This window comes from Gymnoscopelus microlampas (assembly GCF_963454915.1).
Source record: "Gymnoscopelus microlampas genome assembly, chromosome: 22".
NCBI classification, from domain to species: Eukaryota; Metazoa; Chordata; class Actinopteri; order Myctophiformes; family Myctophidae; genus Gymnoscopelus; species Gymnoscopelus microlampas.
In genome coordinates, this window is record NC_139959.1 from 35,752,708 (window position 1) to 35,778,884 (window position 26,177).

A 26,177-nucleotide genomic window follows, 5' to 3' on the forward strand; every position below is an offset into this window, starting at 1 on the left:
TTATAGATCCTGGCTGAGTCGCTCGATCTCCTCGATCAGGAAGTCGATGTCCTCGAAGGTGGCGGCCGGGTTGGAGATGACCATGCGGAAGAAGTTGACCTTGTCCCCTTGGGGCTGGTAGCTCACCATGGTGGTGCCGTACTCCATCATCCTGGCCTTGATGACCGGAGCCACCTGATCGCCACACAGTGACACAAACATGAATACATTAGCATTTTTACTCGTGAACGATGATTGGCAATTCGTTGTTTGACTGCTGACACCTAGGGTTGGGACCCTTTGGGGTTTGAACGATTCCGGTTCTTTAACGATTCCCTCTTAATGGTCCGATTCCTTAACGATTCCCTTTAACAATTCCTATAGGGGGTCCAAATAGACCATTACAGGTCTGTAACTCTGAAACTTACAGGTCTGTAACTCTGAGACATACAGGTCTGTAACTCTGAAACATACAGGTCTGTAACTCTGAAACATACAGGTCTGTAACTCTGAAACATACAGGTCTGTAACTCTGAAACATACAGGTCTGTAACTCTGAAACATACAGGTCTGTAACTCTGAAACATCATACAGGTCTGTAACTCTGAAACATACAGGTCTGTAACTCTGAAACATACAGGTCTGTAACTCTGAAACATACAGGTCTGTAACTCTGAAACATACAGGTCTGTAACTCTGAGACATACAGGTCTGTAACTCTGAAACATACAGGTCTGTAACTCTGAGACAATGACATACAGGTCTGTAACTCTGAGACACAGGTCTGTAACTCTGAGAGTGCACACATGGAACCAAATGGAACCACATGGAACAAAATGGTCCCTTTTGGGTCCATTTGGTTCCATTTGTGCACTCTTCCATTTGTGCACTCTTATGATGGTCATTGAAATTAAAAAGTTAGAGAACCACCGATATTGTAACTGTCTCTCTGTCTGTCTGTCTGTCTGTCTGTCTGTCTGTCTGTCTGTCTGTCTGTCTGTCAATCGTTCTGTCTGTCGTTCTGCGTGTGCGCGCGTGTGTGTGTGTGCATGCATGCGTGTGTGTGTCTGTGATTTCTGGAAAATGTCATTGTTTTCCTGCAACTGGATTGGCTGGGCAGCCGCCAGCCAGGGCAGCCTTTTATGTTCCATGTTGATTGACGCTGAAGGAATGCGGATTCCTCCGCAGACCATTTGGACTCAATAAAAGTGTTGGCGTTGACAACAAGGCAGGCGCCTCAACAGAAGTGGCCTTGAGCCTCGGTGAGGAGGTGCGCCTGAGCGAAGGTGCGGGGCCATACACTGTACTACGTTTTGCTGGAGGACTTTTTATTTGGAATGAATGACAGATGAGGGATGTTGCTGCACTGGCTAGTGAAGTGCAGTGGTGTAAAGCAGGGGTCTTCAACAGGGGTTTCGGGACCCCTAGGGGGTCCTCAGAGCTACTATAGGGGGTCCGCCAAATCTTTGTGTGATAGGATTTAGTTTTTTTTACATGAACCAACCCTAGAATTCCTTTTCTGAGAGGAACATTAGCCAAAAATAGCCGATCTACAAGCTCTCAACGCCTCAAAATAGCAGATCTACAAGCTCTCAACGCCTCACGCTGTGAGGCGTTGAGAGCTTGTAGATTGGCTATTTTTGGCAAAGAGGCTATAGGTGTAGAGGGAAAAAAGAGCAGACTAAGTAAAAAAAAACTTTAATCTGAAACATAATTTTATACAATATAGAGTAGGGGGTCCGTGCTTCATCTCTCTCTCAGCTAGGGGGTCCTTGGCCTGAAAACGTTGAAGGCCCCTGGTGTAAAGTAACTAAGTGCATTTACTCAAATACTGTACTTGAGTACGAGTACTTGAGTAAAAGTACAAAAGTATTGGCCTCAAAATATACTTAAAGTACCAAAAGTAAAAAGTACTCATTATGCAGAATGTCTACTGTATGCAAAACGTTTTCAAATGTATAAAATAATCTTTTGAAAATTTCAGCTCTACAAGCTCTGTGTGAGCTTGTAGATCTGCAATTTTCAAATAGCCAATATAGAGTTGAAGTGGTTAATGTATGTTTTGCGATAATATTCAACATCTTCAAAGTAACTAGTGACTAAAGTTCTCAAATAATTAGAGTTGAGTAAAAAGTACAATATTTGCCTTTGAGATGTAGTGGAGTAGAAGTAAAAGAATACCTCAAAAGTGTACCTAAGTACATGTACTTGAGTACATGTACTTAGTCACTTTACACCACTGTAAGCTGGTACATAGTTCTCATCACATCATAATTGCACCCATTCCTCTGAAATCTGTTGCAGGTGTCCTGTTGCAGTTGGCAAGGATACAATTTGAGCTAAAATAACAATAAATCAGCAGCTGCAAATTTTCCCCTCAAATAAATCCTCTGTCAATGTTCTCTGTTTTCCCCCTCATCCCTCCAGTTTGCTTTTAAAAGTAATAGACATGGAGGAGTGTCGTTTGTCCCATGTGGGCCTCCTTCCTCTCTGGGCTATTAATTGCGCTAAATGGGAAACATTACATCACTGTGTGAGACTGTCAATGTCACCCTGTGTGTGTGTGTGTGTGTGTGTGTGTGTGTGTGTGTGTGTGTGTGTGTGTGTGTGTGTGTGTGTGTGTGTGTGTGTGTGTGTGTGTGTGTGTGTGTGTGTGTCTGTGTGTGTGTGTGTGTGTGTGTGTGTGTGTGTGTGTGTGTGTGTGTGTGTGTGTGTGTGTGTGTGTGTGTGTGTGTGTGTGTGTGTGTGTGTAAAAAGAGCAAGCTGGCTAAACATTCAGTCCAGTGAAGCGTGTCCAGGCTGCTTTTTAAAAGCAGATTTTGGGGAAACAAGAAAGGAACCTCTCGATCAGATCATCGCGCAATGACAGAGGTCACAGTGATTTATATGTTTGCTTTTTTGGAGAGAGGGGGGGAGAAAGAAAATGAGAGGGAGAGCAAGAGAGAAAGAGAAGGAGAGGGAGAGAGAGAGAGAGAGAGAGAGTGAGAGAGAGAGGGAGAAGGCTAAAGAGGCCCAGGGTGGAGGAAGCGTCATGGAGAGAGAGTTCTTTGTATGGCTAGCATACAGCACCATCTGTTGGTATTAATTGTCGATTAGTAGCCTCCCACTGCTGAGGGCCCCGTGGCCGCAGGCACCTCTGAATGACTGCTGAGGGCCCCGTGGCCCCGCAGGCACCTCTGAATGACTGCTGAGGGCCCCGTGGCCCCGCAGGCACCTCTGAATGACTGCTGAGGGCCCCGTGGCCCCGCAGGCACCTCTGAATGACTGCGTCAATGACAAGCTTCTTGTACACTACTGTTCCTCCCCTGACCTCTGGCCCCTGTCCTGTGTTAGATATCGTTGCTGTCGGGCAAAAAACAACTTTGTCCATATTCTAGCTTTTTGCCATTTTTGTGGTAAATGAACTGCCATTTGACATTTTCAAATGGCATAATGTCTTCCTAGTGCGTGCGTGCGTGCGTGCGTACGTGCGTTTCGTATATCTCACCTTATGCAAACGCTTCTTCTTCTCCTCTTTGTCCTCCAAGTAGCGGACCCCCGGTGGCAGGTACCAGAAGCACACGTTGGTGTGTTGGGGCTGTGATGAGGACACACACACACACACACACACACACACACACACACACACACACACACACACACACACACACACACACACACACACACACACACACACTTGTTTATTTCTGGAACACAGTTCTTATATGACGCGATCTAAGATTCCCCCCTCTGGGAAAATCCAATACAAAACAATTACGCTGACGTGACCCAGGGGGATATTGCGCCCTCTATATAGCGCCCAGGGATGTTAGACTTCGGTGCTCTATGCTGCCCTTTTTGTTTTGCATTGGATAAGTAAGCCTTGCCGAGCTCTGAGGCCCATATAGGGCAGGAGCCTACAGTATCTCTCTCCTGTTTCCTTAGTGTGAGGCAGCTTGATGTAAAAGTACAGTACACCCCCCCGGGACATGACGTTAGTATGTGGCAGGGACTGCATTCGTGCACTGGCCGTCATGCCAGTCCAGTGGTTTTCAACCTTTTTCATATCAAGGTCCATTATTTGTTCGGCAATTGAGCCACGGAACAGAACCACCGTTTGATGAGATTTAGACTCTCAGACCCCAAAACTTTGAATATGTTGTTGTCGTTGGATGAGATTTTGTTCACAAGTCCATGCTGTATTGATGTTGCTACCATTAGGAGAGATAACAGGCAAAACGTTGATCAAAATAACAATTCTTCTACATTCTCTACCTGTTTAAGACTTCTTGTAAATTAAGTAATTCAGATGTTTAACAATAATTGAACTCTTGGGAGCGTAAAATGAAACCAAATGGACCCGTAAGGGTCCATTTGGTTTCATTTTACGCTCTCAAGAATTAAAGATCTATAAGGGTCCATTTGGTTTCATTTTACGCTCTCAAGAGTTAAAGATCTATAAGGGTCCATTTGGTTTCATTTTACGCTCTCAAGAGTTAAAGATCTATAAGGGTCCATTTGGTTTCATTTTACGCTCTCAAGAGTTAAAGACATATAAGGGTCCATTTGGTTTCATTTTACGCTCTCAAGAGTTAAAGATCTATAAGGGTCCATGTGGTTTACCCTCATAGGTTAACCCCCTCAAGGACCACTGGCGGTCCCCGGACCACTGGTTGAGAACCACTAGTGCTAGAGGTTGATTATATTCATTCATTACCAATGGATGACCGGCCATGCATGCGTACCAGTGCCATTCATACAGCTGGGCCGGTTCAGGTCTGCTGGACTCTATACATTTAAATTGATGCAATGATTATCTGGGCCAACCGAACACCTGGGCCGAAGCTCAGAGGAGTGGGCCTCACTCCTCTGGACTCTGATGTGTTTTGACCCCTTATTATTGTGTCTCAATAAGTGGGAAAATAATGAGCCTTAAAACCAGTGTTGCCAGATGCGAGAGAAATAAGCAACCAGGTCTATCTATGAAAACAAGCCCAAAAGTAAGCGACTGTTATGGGCCACATGAGCACTTAGTGTACATCGGCTATTCGAAAATAGCAGATCTACAAGCGCACAATGCGTTATATCTTGTAGATCCGCTATTTTCAAAAGAGTACTGAAATAAAATGTGAAATATTTGGCACAATACGTTTTCAGATGGAGGTCCGTAGACAAATACATATTCATTTAGGGGTCCATGACATGAAAATATTTCACAACAAAATAAATAAGCAACTGAACTTCAGAAAGAAGCCCCCCAAAAAACCCGCAACTATACTGCAACTTTGCAGAAAAACAAGCCCAAAGTCGCTCATAAAAAGCGGACATGGCAACACTGCTTAAAACATCATCGAGGACCTTTCATTTCAAATGACTCTGGCTATTCAAGCAGCTCTGTTTTTTAAGTGTTCCTGTCTTTTTTTGGTGGAGGGGGGATGGGTAGAGGGGGTTGCTCTTTTTCTGGGTGGGGGATATTTCAGAAACCGGTCTATTCATATGGATATGAGTAATTAGGGGCTATTATGCCATTCATTGAACATAATAGCAACACATTATCGACACAGCCAGTGGGGGGAAAAAGACCATTCATCCTACACAAAGCAATAGCACACTGCTTGTCAGTCAAGTCAACCATTAAGTGACACTGAATAAACAGGCAATTGAAGTACAGTGGTGCATGAAGTACTGAAATTGTTTTAGTAACTAGTAACTGAAGTTTTCAAATAATTGCAGTGGAGCAAAAAGTACAATATTTCCCTCTGAGATGTAGTGGAGTAGAAGTAGAAGTATTGACAATTGGAAATACTCCGGTAAAGTAAAAAATACCTCAAAATTGTACTTAATTACCGTACTTGCAGTACATGCACTTAGTTACTTTCCACCACTGAACATTGCACTTTGATTACTGTATGTGACTGTGTGGCTAGGTTAGGTTAGTGTAATGTTTTGTTGTTGTTTTTTACAATAAGTAAAATAAAATAAAAATCAACGTTAACGTACCTTCCCATCAAAGACCATCTCGTATCCTTCTCTGTCCTTGATCTTGTTGTACAGGTACTCTGACAGCTCCAGACACTTGTCAATCTGGGCTTCGAAACCAATGGTACCCTGTCAATGGAAATGCAAAAAGTGTTTTTGTGTGTACTGTGTTTATGTCAGTGGTTCTCAAACTTTTTCACGTCAAGGACCCCTAAATTGACACTTGTTAGCCCGCGGACCCCCATTTGAAAAGATATGCCAAGGACCCCCATTAGAGAAGATTTTAAGGCTCTAGTAGTGATTTTAAACCATTTTCATTTCAAGGACCCCCAGTTTGACATTAGGCTACGGGCCCCCATTTAATGGCATTTCTATCTCTGGGATCCCAATTTCTATAGTCAAATCTATGTTAATTTAACTCTGAGAGTGTACAAATGGAACCAAATGGACCCGTTAGGGTTCAATTGGTTCCATTTTTACACTCTCAGAGTTACAGACCCATAAGGGTCAATTTGGTTCCTAACTATCTATCATTTAGCTGGGGACCCCCTGGAACTCCCTCAAGGACCCCTGGGGGTCCCCGGACCCCACTTTGACGAATGGTTTATGTTACGTAACATTGTGAGTTGACATGTTGGACATAGAGTGGTGCTAAAGGAAAGGTCATTGGGTCACTAAAAAATAACTTTAAAAAAATAGTTAAAAAAGATTGGAAATATAGCAGATCTACAAGCTCACAACGCTTCACATTGCGACGCGTTGTGAGCTTGCAGATCTCCAGCTAAAAGGTTTGAGAACCACTGGTCTCTAGAAGGCTAGATCTGTGTATGTTTAGTTAGAGTGCCTGTGTGTCTCAAATGATGCCATGCCTGCCCAGTGCCTACCTTGGCCCTCCACATGAGCCAGAGCTTGAAGATGTCCACATGGCGTCCACACTGCAGGGCCTTGTCTCCGGTGTCATAGGACAGGTCGTAGTGCTTGTCCTGCTGGAACAGGTAGCATGCATGCATCTGGTTGCAGCTCTGCATCAGACCCTGTTGAGACACAATGTTTATATATTAATGTGATGATGGGACAGAGTTGAACATGCAGATTTATGGCAATGGAATCAACAATCTAGAATATGGTTTATAAAATAATATACTGATATGTTCAATATATCGTCTCTGTCAAGTGGAAACACGTTACTTTTCAGGATTCAAATTCGAAAATAGCAAAGATAGCAGATCTACAAGCTCAAAAGGTGTCGATTCGCACTGCGTTTCAAGCTTGCAGATCTGCCATTTTTCATACTTTTCGTGTGATGCTGTAGTTGTAGTGTGATCAAGTAGGTCATACATTTACACAACACAAAAACTTCAAATATGGCGATGAGAGGTTTCTGCACGACAGCAACGATATGTTACTGTATGAACAGTGCTTGAATTTGTAATCAGGCCTAAATCCTAACCCTGTTGTGGCGCCACAAAGCAGTACAGCTTCAATCATGTCACTCCACATTGTTGTGCATATAGAGCATATATCGTGCCACTCCACATTGTTGTGCATATAGAGCATATATCGTGCCACTCCACATTGTTGTGCATATAGAGCATATATCGTGTCACTCCACATTGCTTCACAGTGTATACCATGCTATTAATTCTCATATCAAATCAATTCATAAATACAATCACATCACATTAGGTTGTGTGGGCAGCTTAGATGTAAAATGAACCTTACAGTACGATCTGGTAGTACTACCTAAATATAGAACAAACATGGGAAATGTCTCATTCTACTGCTCTACCACCACAATGTGACTGCCCTGAAACCATCCATTAAAGGATGTGTAACACTAGTTTCTGTCAAAACTGTCTTGAAAAAAAATCATCTATCAGGAGACCACAAGGGAAGATAAATGTAAATTCCCATAGAAAGGAGGTGAGGTGACATTCTCTGCCAACGTTTTTCCGTTTTCTCCTTTGTACATAATAGTGTTTTATATTTATTGATGACATGTATTGTTCTGTTATTTTTTATGACATGTTGATGAATTGAATACATAGGACCACAATGGAAACAAGTCCCCAGAACTTTTTTGTGTTATCCTTTTAGCCTTAATGTCTGACTGTACCACGCACTGTTTACATTTCTGACTGATAAAGTATTCATTCAATCAATCAGTACCTCTTCTCTGACCAGCAGGGCAGAACACTGCAGAGGAACCGACATCATCTTGTGTGGGTTCCATGTTACTGAATTCGCCCTGGAAATGGAATAGAAACAATTCTATTATATAGTATTCCCTATTCCCATCAATCGGTGGTGGAAAAAGTACTCACATTTGTTACTTAAGTGAAAGTATCAATATTGCAATGTAGAAATACTGTACTCTGTTACAAGTAAAAGTCCGGAATTCAAAGTTTACTTGAGTAAATGTACAAAAGTATTGGTTTCAAAATGTACTTAAAGTACCAAAAGTAGAAAGTACTCATTATGCAGACTGTTCCCGTTTCAAGTTTTCAAATGCATAAAAGGTAGAGTAATCTTTTCAAAATAGCCGATCTACAAGCTCACAATGCATTGTGAGCTTGTAGATCTACTATTTTCAAATGGCCGAAATATATATATAGGGCTGAAGTGGTTAATATGTTTTACAATAATAATCAATGTACTTAGTTACTTTACACCACTGCTATTATACAGTATATACAGTATTCCCATCAATCATATACAAAACATCAACAACGATTCACTGTACACGTGACATTGATGACACTGACCTATCAACCCCGTCCAGCTTCCACCGGTGCCTCCTGGACATGAGGAGACTTCCTCCCCACGCCCCCTGCAGGAGAACAGGACAAATGACAGTCAGACACATGGTATAAATAGGACGTGGCTTCAAGCCATGTTGAATTATAACAGGACAACAGAGGGGGGGGGGGTAGGAGCTTTACTGGAATAGACTTTGTACAGTGGCCTGGCCATAGGGGATTTTTGCCTCTGCCAGCAAGGGGGGGGGGGGGGCAAAGGAAATATATGAACATATATGTTTTTATATATGCAACATAAATGTTTATCATATATGTGACATTCGAAATTGTCCGCCTGCATATATGTACATATATATCCATAGATATTGGCTTTTTTTTTTTTTTATAATTTAAACAAAAAAAATGTATAATGAAAAAGAAATCGGCCAGCTGCCAGGGGGGGGGGGGTGGGGGGATTTCCCCTCTTGCCCCCCTCCCCTATAGAATCGCCACTGGGCCTGGCCACAGTGGTGGAAGAAGTACTCACATTTTATACTTGCGTAAAAGTATCAATATCACCATATAGAAAATACTCTGTTAGGTAAAAGTCAGCTATTCAACATTTACTTGAGTAAAATTACAAAAGTATCGGCATCAAAATATACTTAAAGTACCAAAAGTAAAAGTACTCTGTAAAGTTGCCCGAACGGCCAAGGCTCCAAAAATCGGACCAGTCCAGGATGCAGTTTTCTTTTTTGGTATTTATTTACCTTCACAGACACCAATTCGCTGACCAAGTCAGCGCAATTTAACAGTGCTCCTAGGCAGAGACGAGACAACAAACTTGACAAAAAATGAACATGGCCAAAATGAACATTCCAAGAATGTGGGGAACGGAAATGAACACTTGAAAGCTAACTAAGAAAATACAACAAACCAAGAACTCAAGATAACTGAAATCAGACTATGCCTTCCAGGGACGTGCACAGATAGACTCTAGGTGGTGCTAGAGCATCTGCCCTTTGCCCTCTTGACCAGAAGTGCCCTTTTTTTCAGTTTACAGCAGGGGTCTTCAACAGGGGGTCCGGGACCCCTAGGGGGTCCTCAGAGTTACTACAGGGGGTCCGCCAAATCTTTATGTGATATGATTTTTCTTTTTACCATAAGCACTCGAAACCTAGCATCCCTTTTCTGAGGAGAACTTTAGCCAAAAATAGCAGATCTACAAGCCCACAACGCCTCGCAGCGCGAGGCGTTGTGGGCATGTAGATCGGCTATTTTTGGCAAAGAGGTATAGGTGTAGAGGGAAAAAAGAGCAGACCAAGTAAACAAAAAAAAGTATAATTTACTTGAGCACATGCCCCTCAAAATGTCTGTGCACGCCACTGATGCCTTCCATTAAAGCCCTGGCAGCTCTCCCTTGCTGTTGTTGTTACTTGGCCTCTAGCCCAAGCTCAACTGACACTCTTTAACTGGAGCCTCCTCTTTATAGCAGGTGGGACAAACCATTAACAATTAGTAATTGGCAACTCACTAACTCAAATTTGACTAACTAAGGCCCATGAGTTATTTTACACAATTACCATCTTTTACCATCAACGTCATATTACTTTCTGGGGCCCAAAACATTCACAAGACAATCAAAAACAACGTTTATCTTAACCCATGCAATCAAATACCCCTCCTCCTCCACAGTACTTGGCACCTTCCAATTAACAGGATTGCCAGCACTGCAGAGGAGGCACAGGTGACCCACAATAAATTCAACATCAGTTTCAACAAATTAATAAACATGCTTAAAATATTATTTGCAGTCCTTCAATGTTCAACAATGCATATGTACCAAGGATAAAACATTCAACACTGATGCTACTAAAACAGTCACCTCCCAACCTGTTTGATGGTCTTCAATTAAGCCATTAAGACCGGGAAAGCATCTGTGTCATTTTAAGATTTCTTTGGCTATTCAAAAATGGCAGATATACAAGCTCATAGCGCGGCACCGAGTGCCGCGATTTGAGCTTGTAGATCTGCTATTTTTAGAAAAATCGTGAAAATTGGTGCAAAAGTAAATACTACAGTACTTGAGTACATGTACTTAGTTACTTTACACCACTGAGAATCAGACATGTTATAAATAGGACTTGGCTTCAGGCTATGGGCCATGTTGAATTATAACAGGACAACATGGAGGGTGGTAAGAGCTTTACTGGAATAGATTTTTTACAGTGGCCTCACTGGCCCGGCCGTTATATTATGCAGGAAGCCTCATTTACACGTAGTTGTGCACCAGCAGATCTACAAACTCACAACCCACGTCACACCTTTATGCTTGGTTGTGCGACACAACCCATAATCAAATATGAATCATCAACACAAACATCTGCTCAGGATAAAAGCAGCTATACCCTGCTCATTATGCTAGGGTGGGATGGCTCCGGGTACACCTACACCTTTCAAAGAATATTTTAAGACCAACTCGCAAGTCCATGATTACTAGATCAGGGGTCTTCAGCCTTTTGAGGCCAAGGACCCCCTAACTGAGAAAGAGATGGAGCAGGTACCCCCACTATATATTACATGAAATTGTGTTGCATATTAAAGCTTTTCATAGATGTTGGATTCATGTTAATGTGTATTTTCAGACATCTAACGACTTAAACCGTCAAAAACTTTCACTCTGTACTTGGTCTGCTTTTTTCCCCCCACTTTGCCGAAAATAGCCGATCTACAAGCTCACAACGCCTCGCAGCATAATACGATAATCTCCATCCTTCAGCCGTACCACTCGCCAGTAGCCAGTTCTCCATTAAAGACAGAGGTTCTTTAGTCTGGAATACATACATAGTTATCGCCAACTCCTCTTCTTCACTTGCACTTTAAAATGCTACATACTTGAATTGCACTAAGCCCTTTCTACTGTCAGTACTGTATACACGTGCCAAAGCTGCAGCTTACATTGTTCCTGCTGTTCTGTTGTCTGGATGTTGTTTTGTTTGTAGGGTTGTTTGGTTCTGTTTTGTTGTTTTTTTGTTTTTGTTTTTTTGTGTTGTTGTTTTTTGTGCTGTCTTGTATGTGAGAGGAATGACCAAGACAATTTCCTATCAAACTTGTTTTGAAATGGCAAATAAATACTTGAACTTGAACTTCACTCAGTGACTTTAAACATAGACTGAGGGCCAGCCTGATGAATCAAGCCTCTCCACTTGCTCCTACCATATAATGTAGCCCTACTTCTGCATAGACAAACACAGACACACATGTGCAGACACGTGCATACACACACAGGCGCACACTTACACACAAGACACACGCACCCACACGTTCAACTGCACACAAAGTATTTGTTGTTTGTCGTGTCTTACGTTTGATTATTATGTTTAACCTACTAATGGTTTATTATTTTAGGTGAGAGCCTTGTATAAGCCATATATGGGTTTCCTTTCTCACCTGCACTTATTTCTGTGTCTTTTAAAAATGCTACCTTTGTACTGTTTTTATTGTGCGAATAAAAACAGTACAAAGGAACCACACAGGACCACAATGGAAACAAGCCCCTAGGGCTTTTTGTGTTATCCTTTTAACTGTCATTGTAAACCTCTGTGCAATCGGCAAACCGTTCAATATATCAAACAATCCAGTAACACAAGAGGTGGAGAGTTTCCCTCCAAATTCTAAAATATGATATCCACCATCTGACAAAAAAAACCTAAAAGGCTTGGCCCTTATAGCAGATTATGGGTTAAAATTATGATTACAATGATAAATCCTGGCTTAGCCTATGTTAGAATCACGGATAGATACCGTAGATAGAATTGTCTGTGTGTTTCAAATAAGTAAATGATACATTTTAACTATACTACTGTCCCAATACATAGTTTATGTGGGGCGCGCGCGCGCGCGCACGCACGCACGCACGCACGCACGCACGCACACACACACACACACACACACACACACACACACACACACACACACACACACACACGTGCGGTATAGAAGGACGCCCCCTTGGAACACATACATTTATTTTCCCTTTCTGAGCTGGGTGAAAAATGACAGGCGAGGATGTTTATGTCTCTTAATAGAGCCCCCCCCCCTCCACCCCCCCCACCCTCTGTCAAGTCTAAATCACCTTCATTAATAGATACTGAGAGAGAGAGGCCATGATGGTGAAGTCAAGGGGAGGAGGAGGAGGGGATGATTTATGGCCTCTGTTCCCATTCCTCCAGCAGCGCTAGATAGAGGAAATGGCTCCTATCTAGGTCGACCGCTAGCAGCGGAGGAGAGAGAGAGACACATATATTCCATTTGTCAGAGCAGAGGGCTGCTTGCTCATCTGCGTGTCTACATTATGTCCCTGCTAAATGCCACTTGAAGTACTCGGAGGAGTAGGAGTGAATTATACACGCCATGTGATGTAACTAACAACCCACATTTAGACATGCAAGCATCCCCGCACCACGTACCAGATCCGACCGTCGCCATGAGTCATTCACACACACACACACACACACACACACACACACACACACACACACACACACACACACACACACACACACACACACACACACACACACACACACACACACACACACACACACACACACACACACACACACACACACACTCACACACTCACTCACTCACACACATCTCTGGAGCACACGACGCCCAAGTTCTTTTCTATGTGTTTTTTTTCAGGTGCCTTTGCTTTCTGTAAAGCACAATGTGATCGTGACAACAACCCTATTTGTTAAAAGTAGTTACATAAGTGAAGTGGACTTAATGTGCCTAAAACAGCCTAATTCCAATGGGTAGCTCATGATCGACCTGTGTAGAATAAATCTATAGTTGCAATTCTGCAATTTGTTCCTTGGGGTATACAAATGGAACCAAATGCCTTGGATAAAAACTATCATAGATGTATTTTATCGATTTTGACATTGGACATTTGCATGATCGTCTTGGACTTTACCCCCCAATTGTCACTGGACATCCGTGCGTTACGTCCGTATTAGAGGTTATCGTAGGTTAGAGAACCACTGATTTAGGAATAAATACAAATTAAGAAATATACAAAACTCTAGTGGAACATCAACTGAAGCATTAAAAATAAAGATAAATAATTGATTACTGTAAATCAGTGGTTCTCAACCAGTGGTCCGGGGACCACCAGTGGTCCTTGAGGGGGTTCCAGAGGGTCCCCAGTCAAACTAATAGTTAGGAACCAAATTGACCCTTATGTGTCTCTAGCTCTGAGAGTGTACAAATGTACACTCTCATTTGTACACTCTCAGAGTTAAATGAACATTAATGATGATGATACAGTGTAGATTGGGACCCCCAAGAAATCAAAATGGTTGAGTCCCTGGCATATCTTTTCGAATGAGGGTCCGTGGGCTAATATGTGTCAATTTGGGGGTCCTTGACGCGAAAAAGGTTGAAAACCACTGCTATAAATGACATATCATCATGTGATTAATTCGGTATCAGTGAGTATGCCAGTCAATGCCATTCAATGGCATTGACTGGCATACTCACTGATACCGATACCAGCATTTTAGGCAGTATCGGTAGCTTTTCCGATACTGGTATCGGTATTGGAACAACTCTATTACTCACGTCCACATGCATCCAGACGTTGTATTTTTTACAGACATCGGAGATGGCGATGAGAGGATCAAAAGCCCCGTACACCGTTGTCCCTGCAGTTGCACTCACGAAGAACGGCACGAAGCCCTGTATGCAAACACAAGAAGAAACATAATGATCGTACAGAAGAACGGCATAAAAGCCCTACGCAAACGCAAGAAGCATAATGATTGTACATGGTTCTTAAAGCACGAAGCCCTACGCAAACACAAGAACGGCACAAAGTCGATCATTGGGATAATTGACAAAGGATAATTGACGGGTAGCGGGTCATTGTTGATAAATAAATCCCGACAGGGTTATTAGGCACCAACACGTAGCGGAGGTGCCTAATCACCCTGAATCATCCTGCTTATTACACTGCTACTTAATAAATAAATGAATTGATCCAAAAGTAACAACAAAACAAAGTATTTCTTTGCTTATGGCAATGACAGTTTTCCATAAGTGTTACGCTGGGCGAACACGATCACCTCGGAAAACAAGGAAGTGTTGATCAAATAGAATACATTTTTGGTTACTGCATTGTCTATTTCTCGCAAATGTTTTCAAAAACATTCTTGAGAGCAACGTTTAGTTGTAAACGACATGGTGTGTTTGTTTACATGGCTGTCATGTTGTATACATCATAAAATCATGCAGCGCAGAATGATATGAAGCAGGTGCTCTGAGTCTTTGATTTAGACAGAGGTCTGTTATTGAGCCCATTGGTCATTATCCAGAAATAACACACAGCTGAATTCAGCGATTGACCAATCAGAATCAAGCATTCAACCAAGCCGCGTAATAAAGAAACATAATGATCATACACGGTTCTTAAGCGGTTCTCTGGAGCTAACTGGAGCGCGTTTTAATGTTACAGCCCATATTGATTCAGTTATAATGATGCTGCTGTTTTAGTTTATGTTGTCTCTTCAATGATCAAGGTGGTTTTGATGGAGTGTTTACCATAAATGCAGCCTTTCTACTTGTCTAGTACATTGGTCTATTTCACAGAATGAAACCGTACCTTCTGCTTGGCCTCCTGTATTCTCCTCTCGAGGTCAGCCGGGATCATCTTACCACTGCAAACGGTGGGGAGAATAGCAGGCTTGAATGCGTTTGTAAAAATGAATTTATGGATATTAAGTGTTTCATCTTTCCCCCGGCGTTCATCATAGACCCGCCATACCTTTGATCTACTTTGATGCAGATCACACTCTCCGTCCCGATGCCCAGGGCCGCCGCTCCTTTTTTGATTGAGAAATGGCTCTGAAAGATAATAGAACGAGAGAATGAAACAAGAGAGTATAAATAGAGATTAAAAGAGGAGAAGGAGAATACCTAATGGAGCTAATGCAGGGGTCTTCAACGCTTTTTTCAGCCCAACAAGGACCCCTTAGCTGACAGAGAGATGTAGCAGGGACCCCCCACTACATACTGTATAAGAGAGATGAAGCAGGGACCCCCCACTACATACTGTATAACAGGGTTCTTCAACAGGGGGTCCGGGACCCCTAGGGGGTTCTCAGAGTTACTACAGGGGGTCCGCCAAATCTTAGTGTGATTTTTTTCCCCCTTAACCACATGAACCCTAGCATCCCTTTTCTGAGGAGAACTTTAGCCAAAAATAGCAGATCTACAAGCTCATAACGCCTCGCAGCGCGAGGCGTTATGAGCTTGTAGCACTCGGTGCCGCGCTATGAGCTTGTATATCTGCTATTTTTGAATAGCCCAAAGTGTAACATAATGCTTTTTAGCTCAAATCAAAAATGACACAGTTCCAGGTCTTAATGGGTTAAGATGAAAGGTGAATATCTGAGAGGATCCTACATGTTCGGATGTGAAGGCCACCAGTCTGGGTACGGAGGACATTCCTTTCTCCTTCACCTCAGGGAACATCTTGAAGCGAGCGAGCAGCATGGCGTACATGTTAGAAATGGCCCCACCTAGAGGACAGATGGGGAGACACCACTCAATTCTCCGGACATGATTTGCTGTCACATGGTAGTGGTGTGGAAGAAGTACTCATATTTCTTACTTAAGTAAAAGTATCAATACTGGAATGTAGACATACTCTTTTACAAGTAAACGTTCTGTATTCACAATCTACTTGAGTAAAAGTACAAAGGTATTGGTGTCAAAATGTACTCAAACAATAACACTAATAGCCGATCTACAAGCTCACAACGCGATGAAATGCAACGCGATGTGAGCTTTTCGATCTGCCATTTTCTGCAAAAGCTTTCCTCACAATAGGGCATAGCAGTGGTGGCCATTTTGTGATGCCACAGGTAAAAAGAAATATTAATTTTTCCCCGTAGAGATTTCCGAAAAGGTGTCTATAAATGATTTTAAGCCTGGAACCAAGCCATCAGGCATTACCATACATTTGATTATGTGGCAAAAAAATATTTGAAAACTGCACCAAAAAAAGGTATAAGACCTGAGGCCACGTCTAAAAAAAATCTAAATCCTAACAATTCTTCTGGAAAAAATATAAAAACATAATTTTCACAATAAAAAAAAATAGCAGATCTACAAGCTCGTAGCGCGGCACTCGGTGCCGCGCTATGAGCTTGTATATCTGCTATTTTTGAATAGCCAATGAAATCTAAAGTGACACCCCCCCCCCCCCCCCCGCTAATCGACCGTTCCGTTTATGTCATCAAAATTCAAATTGACACATCTCATGCATGCAGACTGTTCCATTGTCCTGTGAGAGAGAGGGGAGAAGGGGCGGGGGGACTTGCGTCACCTATATTTATACGTACCAGGGGAGAAGATTCCATCCCCTCGCCCGTCCGTCCAACCAATGATCTCCCTCATCTTCTTCAGAGTGACGTATTCCAGAAGCACAAAGACAGGAGCCACCTCATAGGTGAACCTGAGTTGTTGCACAAAGGGGACATGACAGGGGCCGGGTTAAAGGAATAGTTTAATACCCAAAAAATTACTTATTTCCTATCAAGTACACAAAGAGTCTCCTTTGTGTCTCCTACCAGATACATTAGGGTCTTTATTATTATCATCAAATTATTGGCTTAGGAATGTGACAAAAACAAAAAAAAATCTCCATGAATTCAATGCTTCATGGGGTGTGTAATTATAGGAAATAGGTAATTATTTGGTGAACTACTCCTTTAATGACATTAAAACTGGGAAAGCATCTGTATCATTTTAGATTTTACCTGTATATATATGTAAAAGCACATTAGTTGGCTATTCAAAAATAATTCTAAAATGCATGTGTGCGAATCTTTGAATATATTTATTTTTAACTCAAGGCTTTGCTTCTGGGGGGGTCCCTATAAAACAAATATTTTGATATGGGGGGGCATGGAATTGATTGAGCACCTCTGATATAGCAACATGCGTTCTTTTTTTCAGAAAACTGTTAGGATTTAGGAGGCATTTGTTGAATTGCAAACACACACACACACACACACACACACACACACACACACACACACACACACACACACACACACACACACACACACACACACACACACACACACACACACACACACACACACACACAGGTATTTTCTACTTTACTGGAGTATGTCTAATTTGCAGTACTTTTACTTCTACTCCACTACATCTCAGAGGCAAATGTTGTACTTTTACTCCACTACAATTATTTGAAAACTTGAGTTACTAGTTGCAATTATCAATTATTATATTGTAAGACATACATTAACCACTTTAGCCCTCTTTTATTCCGAGGCTATTTGAAAATAGCCGATCTACAAGCTCACAACGCGTCGCGATGCGACGCGTTGTGAGCTTGTAGATCAGCTATTTTCAAACCTTTTAGTACTTCTACTTTTGGTACTTTAAGTACATTTAGATACCAATACTTTTGTACTTTTACTCAACACACAGAGATTCTAAATGTCATGATTCATCATCAAAAGATGCGGTTTCATGGCATTTCCCCCCCTTCCCTTTCTTGCTTATGTTGTTATGTTATGACACATGATGTTTTTGTAAGCCTGATCAAAGATGAAGGTTCAGGGTCGACCCAGACAGTAAACAACCGTCAGTGTCAATTTAACTCAGAAGCATGTACAGACAGTCAGTGCATTGACAGCATCCCAAATGGGTGCACAAATGCACTGTGGTGTTTTAAATTGGAAATACTCCAGTAAAGTAAAAACACCTCAAGATTGTACTTAAGTACTGTACTTGAGTAAATGTACTTAGTTACTTTACACCACTGTGTAAGGCAACCTACAGTATAGGGTTATAGGGGTTCAGGGTCAACCTATATAAGGGCTGAGTATTAAAGAATGAGTGGATTTATAAAATGGAATGCCATACAGTATCACAACATTGTTTTCTTGCATTAGGACACAATAATGAAGTTATAGGAAAATATTTCTAAAACAAAAAAATGATAAAATTAAATAAATAAATCTAATAATAATGATAATAATAATAGCACCAAACTATACATGTAGTCATCTGATAGATTGATAGGAATTCAATTTATTTATTTATTTTTTAATGTAAAGGATACACTTTACATTCAGAGGGTTATACTGTTTATTCAGAAATGATACAATTCAAAATTGCCTGTTCATAAAACAGCATTTGTATCTGGGATAGACCTATATGTGGCCTGGGCGCACGCACGCACACGCACACACACACGCGCACGCACACACACACACACACACACACACACACACACACACACACACACACACACACACACACACACACACACACACACACACACACACACACACACACACACACACACACACACACACACACACACACAGTCTAAGCCTACCTATATCCATAAATGGCTTTTATTTAAATTCAGGAGGAATTTTGCAGTTTTGAAATGTTGCCAATTCTCACTGTTTTATCAACTACCAACACAGCCTACAATTAGGTTCAGATTAGGGTGATTTACATTTCCCCATGGGTGATGAATCCCCATGGGGATGTGTGTGTGTGTGTGTGTGTGTGTGTGTGTGTGTGTGTGTGTGTGTGTGTGTGTGTGTGTGTGTGTGTGTGTGTGTGTGTGTGTGTGTGTGTGTGATAATTTAGGCTACTGCAATTGTCTGCCAGATTATCAGCCGCTATAGCCTTCACGCACGCGCACACGCGCGCGCGCGCACACACACACACACACACACACACACACACACACACACACACACACACACACACACACACACACACACACACACACACACACACACACACACACACACACACACACACACACACACACACACACAGTTTATTTGCTGAGTGAAAGCCCCGCTATCAGTCACTGCACAGACACACAGAGGATAATAGGGGGAAGTCATGGTCATTATTATCATTATTATCGTCATTGGAATCATGATGAAGCAGCAGCCATCAGAACCCCCCCCCCCCCCCTCATACACTTACATGTTGGTGTTGGCGGTGGACGTCAGCCAATCCGCGGCCAGGCCGACCATGTCTAGTCCTGTAGACAGCTGATTGAAGTACCGAGGGTGAGCTGATGAGCGACAGGGACATTGTGTTAGAGGGGGACGATTTCTTTTATCCAAAATGTTCAAAAATAGCAGATGTACAAGCTCGATTTCTTTTCCAAAATGTTCAAAAAATAGCAGATACAAGCTTCATGTTTTATTTTTTTCATAAATGTTCAAAAATAGCAGATACAAGCTCAATTTATTTTCCAATTTTGTTTTAAAAAAATGGCAGATGTACAAGCTCGATTTTTTTCTCCAAACGCCAACGCAAACATCTAAAATAACACAGATGCATTCCCAGTTTTAATGGGTTAAATGAGCGTATTTACACATTTTAGAATGTCACGACCATTTCATTATTATTATTTTTATATAGCCCATAATGTCTGTTTTTGTCGACTGTCGATATAAACGATCAGCCTAAATCTTTACCACTAGTGTTGATAATGTCGTGTATATTATTATCATGTGTCTTTAAAATGCCTCGATGAATTGAATACACACTCACAGCAGGACCACAATGGAAACAAGCCCTCAGGGCTTTGTCTGTTATCATTTTAGGATCATTGTATAATTGTAGGCCTACCACTGTAGGCTACTGCTTGCAAAACTGTTAATACATTATTCAAACAATATTAGGCTAATTTTCGGTAAGAGTAGGCCTACACGGAATATTTGGTTTATATATTGTCTCTAAATGTTTAGATTGAATTGAATACACAGGACCCCAATGGAAACAAGCCATATAGGCTTCCTTGGGTTTAATCCTTTTAACAGCCTTTTGTATGAAACTGTACCTCTGTGCCTTTTTTTTTTTTTTAACTGTTAAAGTTTTCAATCAATCAATCAATCAAGTCTAAGAAGTGGCATATAACGTGGTATTTTCAAGATACTCGTTAAATTCTTCCTTTAACGGAGATAATAATGATAATTATACATTTTGGCCAGGTGGCCCTGTTATAATAAACGTTTCCTCATTAAGTGCTTCAATCGACCGTATCATAGGCTATAATAGACTTGGCCCTGGATCTGGTCGGTGCCTCCAATAAAAGCCACATGTAAAGGCTTTGGCTATGATGGTAAAGGCTATGATCATAAGACAAAGGCTATGATCATAAGGCAAAGAGGCATAGAGACAGTTGTCTGTTTTGTAAGGAAAATGTGGTTGTATAAAAAAAAAAACACGTTAATGGTTTATTTATATATAAAAAAAATAAAAACACACACACACAAAAAAACTCCCAAAAAACATGCTGTTGGGTTTATTTATACAAAATAAAATAAAAAAGAACTGGACTATAATTCACAAAAGGGCCTTTATCTGGTTGGATTATATCCTATATAAGAAGCACTATTTCAGGTGGAAATAATTGTAAACAAGGGCAGGCTGAGAGAAATAAGCAGGTCCATGAAAACAAGCCCAAAAAGCAGCGACTAGGCCAAATGAGAGGCCTAATTGAAAATAGCAGATCTACAAGCCACAACGCCTTGCCATGGGACCTGCTGTGAGCTTGTAAATCTGCTATTTATAAATAAATAAATATCTTAGGAAAAAAAGGAAACATGTGGAATAAGAGCGGAATTTAGGCCCAGTGGGGAAAAAACGGGGGGAATACAAATAGGTTTCTCGCTGCCAGGCCAGAGATAGCCTATATCGATTATATTTTTATACTCTTAATAAATCACAGAGAAGAGAGACTGTCACGTTCTCTAACGACGATGGATGGAGGGAGGGGAAAGAATAGAAAAACCTTTAATAACGTCGGAGCCTAAATTAGTAGGCTATACCTGTTTTGATGGCGTATTTCAAGGTGGCCCGACAGCTGATCAAGATGTCATCCAGGGTTTCTGGCTCGTCCTGGAGCTCCCAGTTGTTCCTCTGGAGCAGCTCGTTGGGATAGTGGAAGTCAATGACCTTGGTGTCCCTGTCGAAGGACTCCACGATGTAAGCCAGCAGAATGTCCACGACCTCCTGCAGAAATGTCATTGTCTTGGTGTCGCCGTTCAGGGCAGGAAGCAGGTCTAGTGTGCAGTGGTGGAAAAAGTATTTTTTTTTTAACTTAAGTTAAATTATCAATACAGCAAAATGTAGAAATACTACCGTTACAAGTAAAAGTCCGGAATTTACAAAAGTAATGGTATCAAAAATGTATTTAAAGTACCAGAAATAAAAGTACTCATTATGCATTTGACAAGTTTTCAAATGTATACAAATCTTTTGAAAATAGCAGATCTACAAGCTCACAATGCGTATAGTGGCATTGTGAGCTTGTAGATCGGCTATTTTCAAATGGCCGAAATGTATAGGCCTATAGGGCTGAAGTGGTTAATGTGTGTTTTGTAATAATAATCAAAATCTACAAACTAACTAGTAACTAAAGCTTTCAAATAATTGTAGTGGAGTAAAAGTACAATATTTGGATCCGAGATGTAGTGGAGTAGAAGTAAAAGTACTGAACATTTGAAATACTCCAGTCAAGTAAAAATACCTCAAAATTGTACTTAAGTACAGTACTTGAGTAAATGTACTTAGTTACTTTACACCACTGGTCTAGTGTGAAACAAATGGTGCGGGAAATGATTTGCATTTTGATTTAACTCCGGGTTGACTTAATTGATGATAAAAAGGGATCGTGATTTAGGGAGAATGTCTTCCACTATAGGCTATAATGGATTTTTAAAGATATTTACACGCATCATTAGGTCGTATATTCACACCATCTCCCTAGGCCTCTAAAACAGTGGTCTCTCAACCTTTTTCATATCAAGGTCCATTATTTTATTCGGCGTTTTTGAGCCACTATTGAGATTTAGACTCTCAGACCCAAGACTTGGAATATTTAGTTGTCGTTGGACACGATTTTGTCCACAATTCCATCCATGCTGTATTGATGTTGGTACCATAGGAGAGACGACAGGCAAACGTTGATCAAAATAACAATTATTTAATTAAGTAATGCAGATTTTTAACAATAATTTAGCTCTTGAGAGCGTAAAATCTAGGGTCCATTTGGTTACCAACTCTCCATCATTTAGCTGGGGACCACCTGGAACTCCCTATCAAGGACCACTGGTGGTCCCCGGACCACTGGTTGAGAACCCTATATTTTAGAGTCTAAAATATAGGGTCATGCTCTTAAATTTAGCAATAAAAATGTATCTCGGCCTATAATGACGAATAAAAACATATACGACAGACTAGTCAAGCGTTTATTTGTCTTTAATGGACCTCGTTAATTGAGTGGCAGCATCATCTGAAGAGCATCAGGCTGACATGACAATGGGTTTTATGGCTGAAGGTGACCCTTGGAATATTGCAATGAAAGGCAAGGAAGGCCCAGACTTTAAGATCTAGTAGTAGACATATAAAAGATGATAAAAAAACACGGAGTTCTTGTATACCTGTTGAATAGAGATCGGAGAAAGCGACAGCATCAGCCGTTTTGGAACAATTGCAAGGTTTATTGCACCCGCATGGCTCAGACGACCTGGTTTCTGTTTCTTCTTTGGGGGTCGGTTGTTCACCAGCCGCTGTTTTTTCCATTTCCCCGACATTAAGTAGAGCTTTTGGATGGACATCACATCAAACACACGATATATTATATGTTTATATAGTGTTGAAAATAGGGCTGTCACGATTATTACACATTTAAGTTGACGATTAATTGTCACGCAAATAATTGCCATTAACGATTTTATTTGTGTTTTTGGCAATGAGCACTAACACATGAATACAAGTTTAATGTCTGTTTGGTTTTTAGGCCTCGTCATCACAAATTGTTAGGGCAGATATGATAAATAACTTAAATATATACAAATAGCTGATCTACAAGCTTACAACACGTCACGAAGTGACGTGTTGTAAGCTTGTAGATCAGCTATTTCTGCATTCCCCCCCCCCCCCCCGAAAATGCTTGAAAATGTCTGAACATTTTTTTACCATGGAATACGAATATGTAAAAAAAAAAAGAATCGTTTTCATCTCAAATAATTGCGATTAGGCGATTATGCAATAATTGTGACAGTCCTAAATATTGATTTGATTTAATTATAAAACAATATCGAAGCTATACAATTAAGCCAAATAGCAATGGAGGAAAAACTAAAAGTTGCCAATATATTGCTTGGAGACACACTCCCTCCCTCCCTCCCCTCCAGAACCAACATACCACATAATTTCGATCCTAGGCCCCCGGGAAATTTTTGGGCAGCTGCCTGGCACCATGCCCTGGCTGGAGAAAGACATATATATCACATTGGGATAAATAATAATGGAGCTTCACGTTTTATATCACACTACACATCTGAAACACAATTCGATGAATTGAATTCACAGCTAGGACCCAAATGGAAACAAAGCCATATATATAGTGCTTTCTTGGGTTTAATCCTTTTTAGCAGACCTTTGTTATAGAACTGTACTTTCTGAGATTTTTTTTGGAAAATTGCTAAATAAAGTATTCAATCAATCCACAAGCACAAAACTTGGAATAACACACAGATAGTCTTAGCCTATATTAATAGTGTTGTTATTGTTTTATTGCACGTATAACCATGCGATACAATAATTAACATCGAATTAATACATTATAGCTTAATAGGCCCGTGATGGTCGCACTGGTCTGGTATTTTAACAATGAAATGGAATGCGAGGAGGAGGCTGGCACCTGAAAAAAAAAACGACCGTGAAATGCCACTGGTGGCACATAAACATGTTTCAAGGATCAGGGATGTAAAAAAACAAACAAACTACTCACTCGCGCTGGGGCTTTGGTTCCCTGCGACCGCTGTAGGGTTCCCCGCATTATTATCTCCACCAAGAGACCAAAATCCGTGCGCTGCCATTGTAAAAGCCTGTCGTTTGTAGTCTAGTTATAGGAGCTGTGAGAGAGACGAGCGGTGCCCATCCAGACGGAATGAGAGCTGTTCACAGACGTGGTGCTGAATCTGTTATCCAACGCACCTCTCTGAATGGGAGCTGTTCACAGACGTGTGGTGCTGAAACCTGTTATCCAACGCACCTTCCCTGAATGGGGAGCTGTTCAGAGACAGTGGTGCTGAACCCTGTTATCCAACGCACCTCCCTGAGTGGGAGCTGTTCAGAGACAACGTGGTGCTGAAGCTGAAGCTCCCTGAATGCTGAAAATCCAGCAGCCGAGCAGCATTCGACTCGACGACAGACGCCCTTCTGAAAGCATTAAAGAAAAACGCAGCCACGTCTTTATTCGTCTCGTCTCTCTTCACAAGGACAAATCAGGTGTCTGTCGGTGTCCGTTAGCCGGAGGCTGAGCCCACAGGTGCACCTGCTGGAGGCATGAATGAATGAATGAAGCGGGGCGTTTGTGCGTTTCAGAGTCACTTTGCTGCGCGCTTCAACGCAGAGTGCAGCCACTGCCTGCAGCCACACACTGCTTTGACCTGAGAATGGTGGAATCTCACAGGAGATGAAGGGAGGCAGAATGCAGATCAAGTGTAAAAGCAGGTCTGGAAATCACAAAATCCTATGTCTGTCTGTCTGTCTGTCTGTCCAGCGTCTGCTTTTATCGACAGTTTTATATTGCGAATATTTTATTTTTGCCAATTGTCTAATTAAAGACCATGAAGCATAGAAGGACACTAGAGGTGAATTGATGCTTAGGTATAGGAGACTAGGAGTCAAAATGAGAGTCTCTCTATCACCCACTCACATGTGATAACCTGATGATTTCACGTCACCAAAGACATTCCTGCGTGATTCACATGAAGTTTGATGACGAGCTGAGTTTCGTCGAGAGTCGTGACTGACTCCTTGACTGACGCCAACTGTGTTGTAACTTGTGCCCCCGCGTGTTGCCAGATTTTGCGAGAGAAATGAGCAACCATGTCTATGAAAACAAGCCCAAAAGAAGCGACTGCCATTAGGCCAAATGAGAACTATTGGCCATTTGAAAATAGCAGATCTACAATCTCTCAATGTGTCAAATCGTGACGAGTTGTGTGCTTGTAGATCTGCTATTTAAGAAAAGAAAAATGTGGAATACTTTTTAAAAAAAAGAAGGGGAAAAAAAGGAAAAATAGGGGGACATTTTGGAATATTTTTGAAAAATGTCAACAACACAAATCTTGTATGGGGGTCCATGGCAGTGGGCCAAATACATATTAATTTGGAGGTGAAAGTGAAAATGACATAGAAATGTTTGAGAACCACTGGTTTAAACGACACTAAGATGGAAGCCCAAATAAGCAGCTACACTTTTAGAAACAAGCCCCAACTTTACAGAAAGAAAGTCACTTATAATAAGCAGACATGGCAACACTGAATGTGCCCTCCGGTGCAATCCGCTGAACCCCTGCCCCACACCACCCTCACCACCTGCATTTATGTTTAGCCAACTAT

General features: G+C 41.5%; 1 protein-coding gene across 1 annotated transcript; it reads right to left on the reverse strand.

The window, feature by feature from the left end:
• On the reverse strand, positions 1 to 24,646 carry gad2 (glutamate decarboxylase 2; the record flags this gene model as incomplete). Its single annotated transcript, XM_084049053.1, has 16 exons — positions 1 to 174; positions 3,467 to 3,556; positions 5,959 to 6,066; positions 6,822 to 6,971; positions 8,107 to 8,185; positions 8,703 to 8,767; positions 14,304 to 14,420; positions 15,343 to 15,397; positions 15,505 to 15,584; positions 16,146 to 16,261; positions 17,087 to 17,199; positions 19,734 to 19,824; positions 21,590 to 21,823; positions 23,204 to 23,365; positions 23,971 to 24,033; positions 24,559 to 24,646. The coding sequence occupies 16 exons, from the start codon at positions 24,644 to 24,646 to the stop codon at positions 1 to 3; spliced, it is 1,785 nt and encodes a 594-aa protein (XP_083905179.1).
• Between the last annotated feature and the right edge of the window lie 1,531 nt (positions 24,647 to 26,177).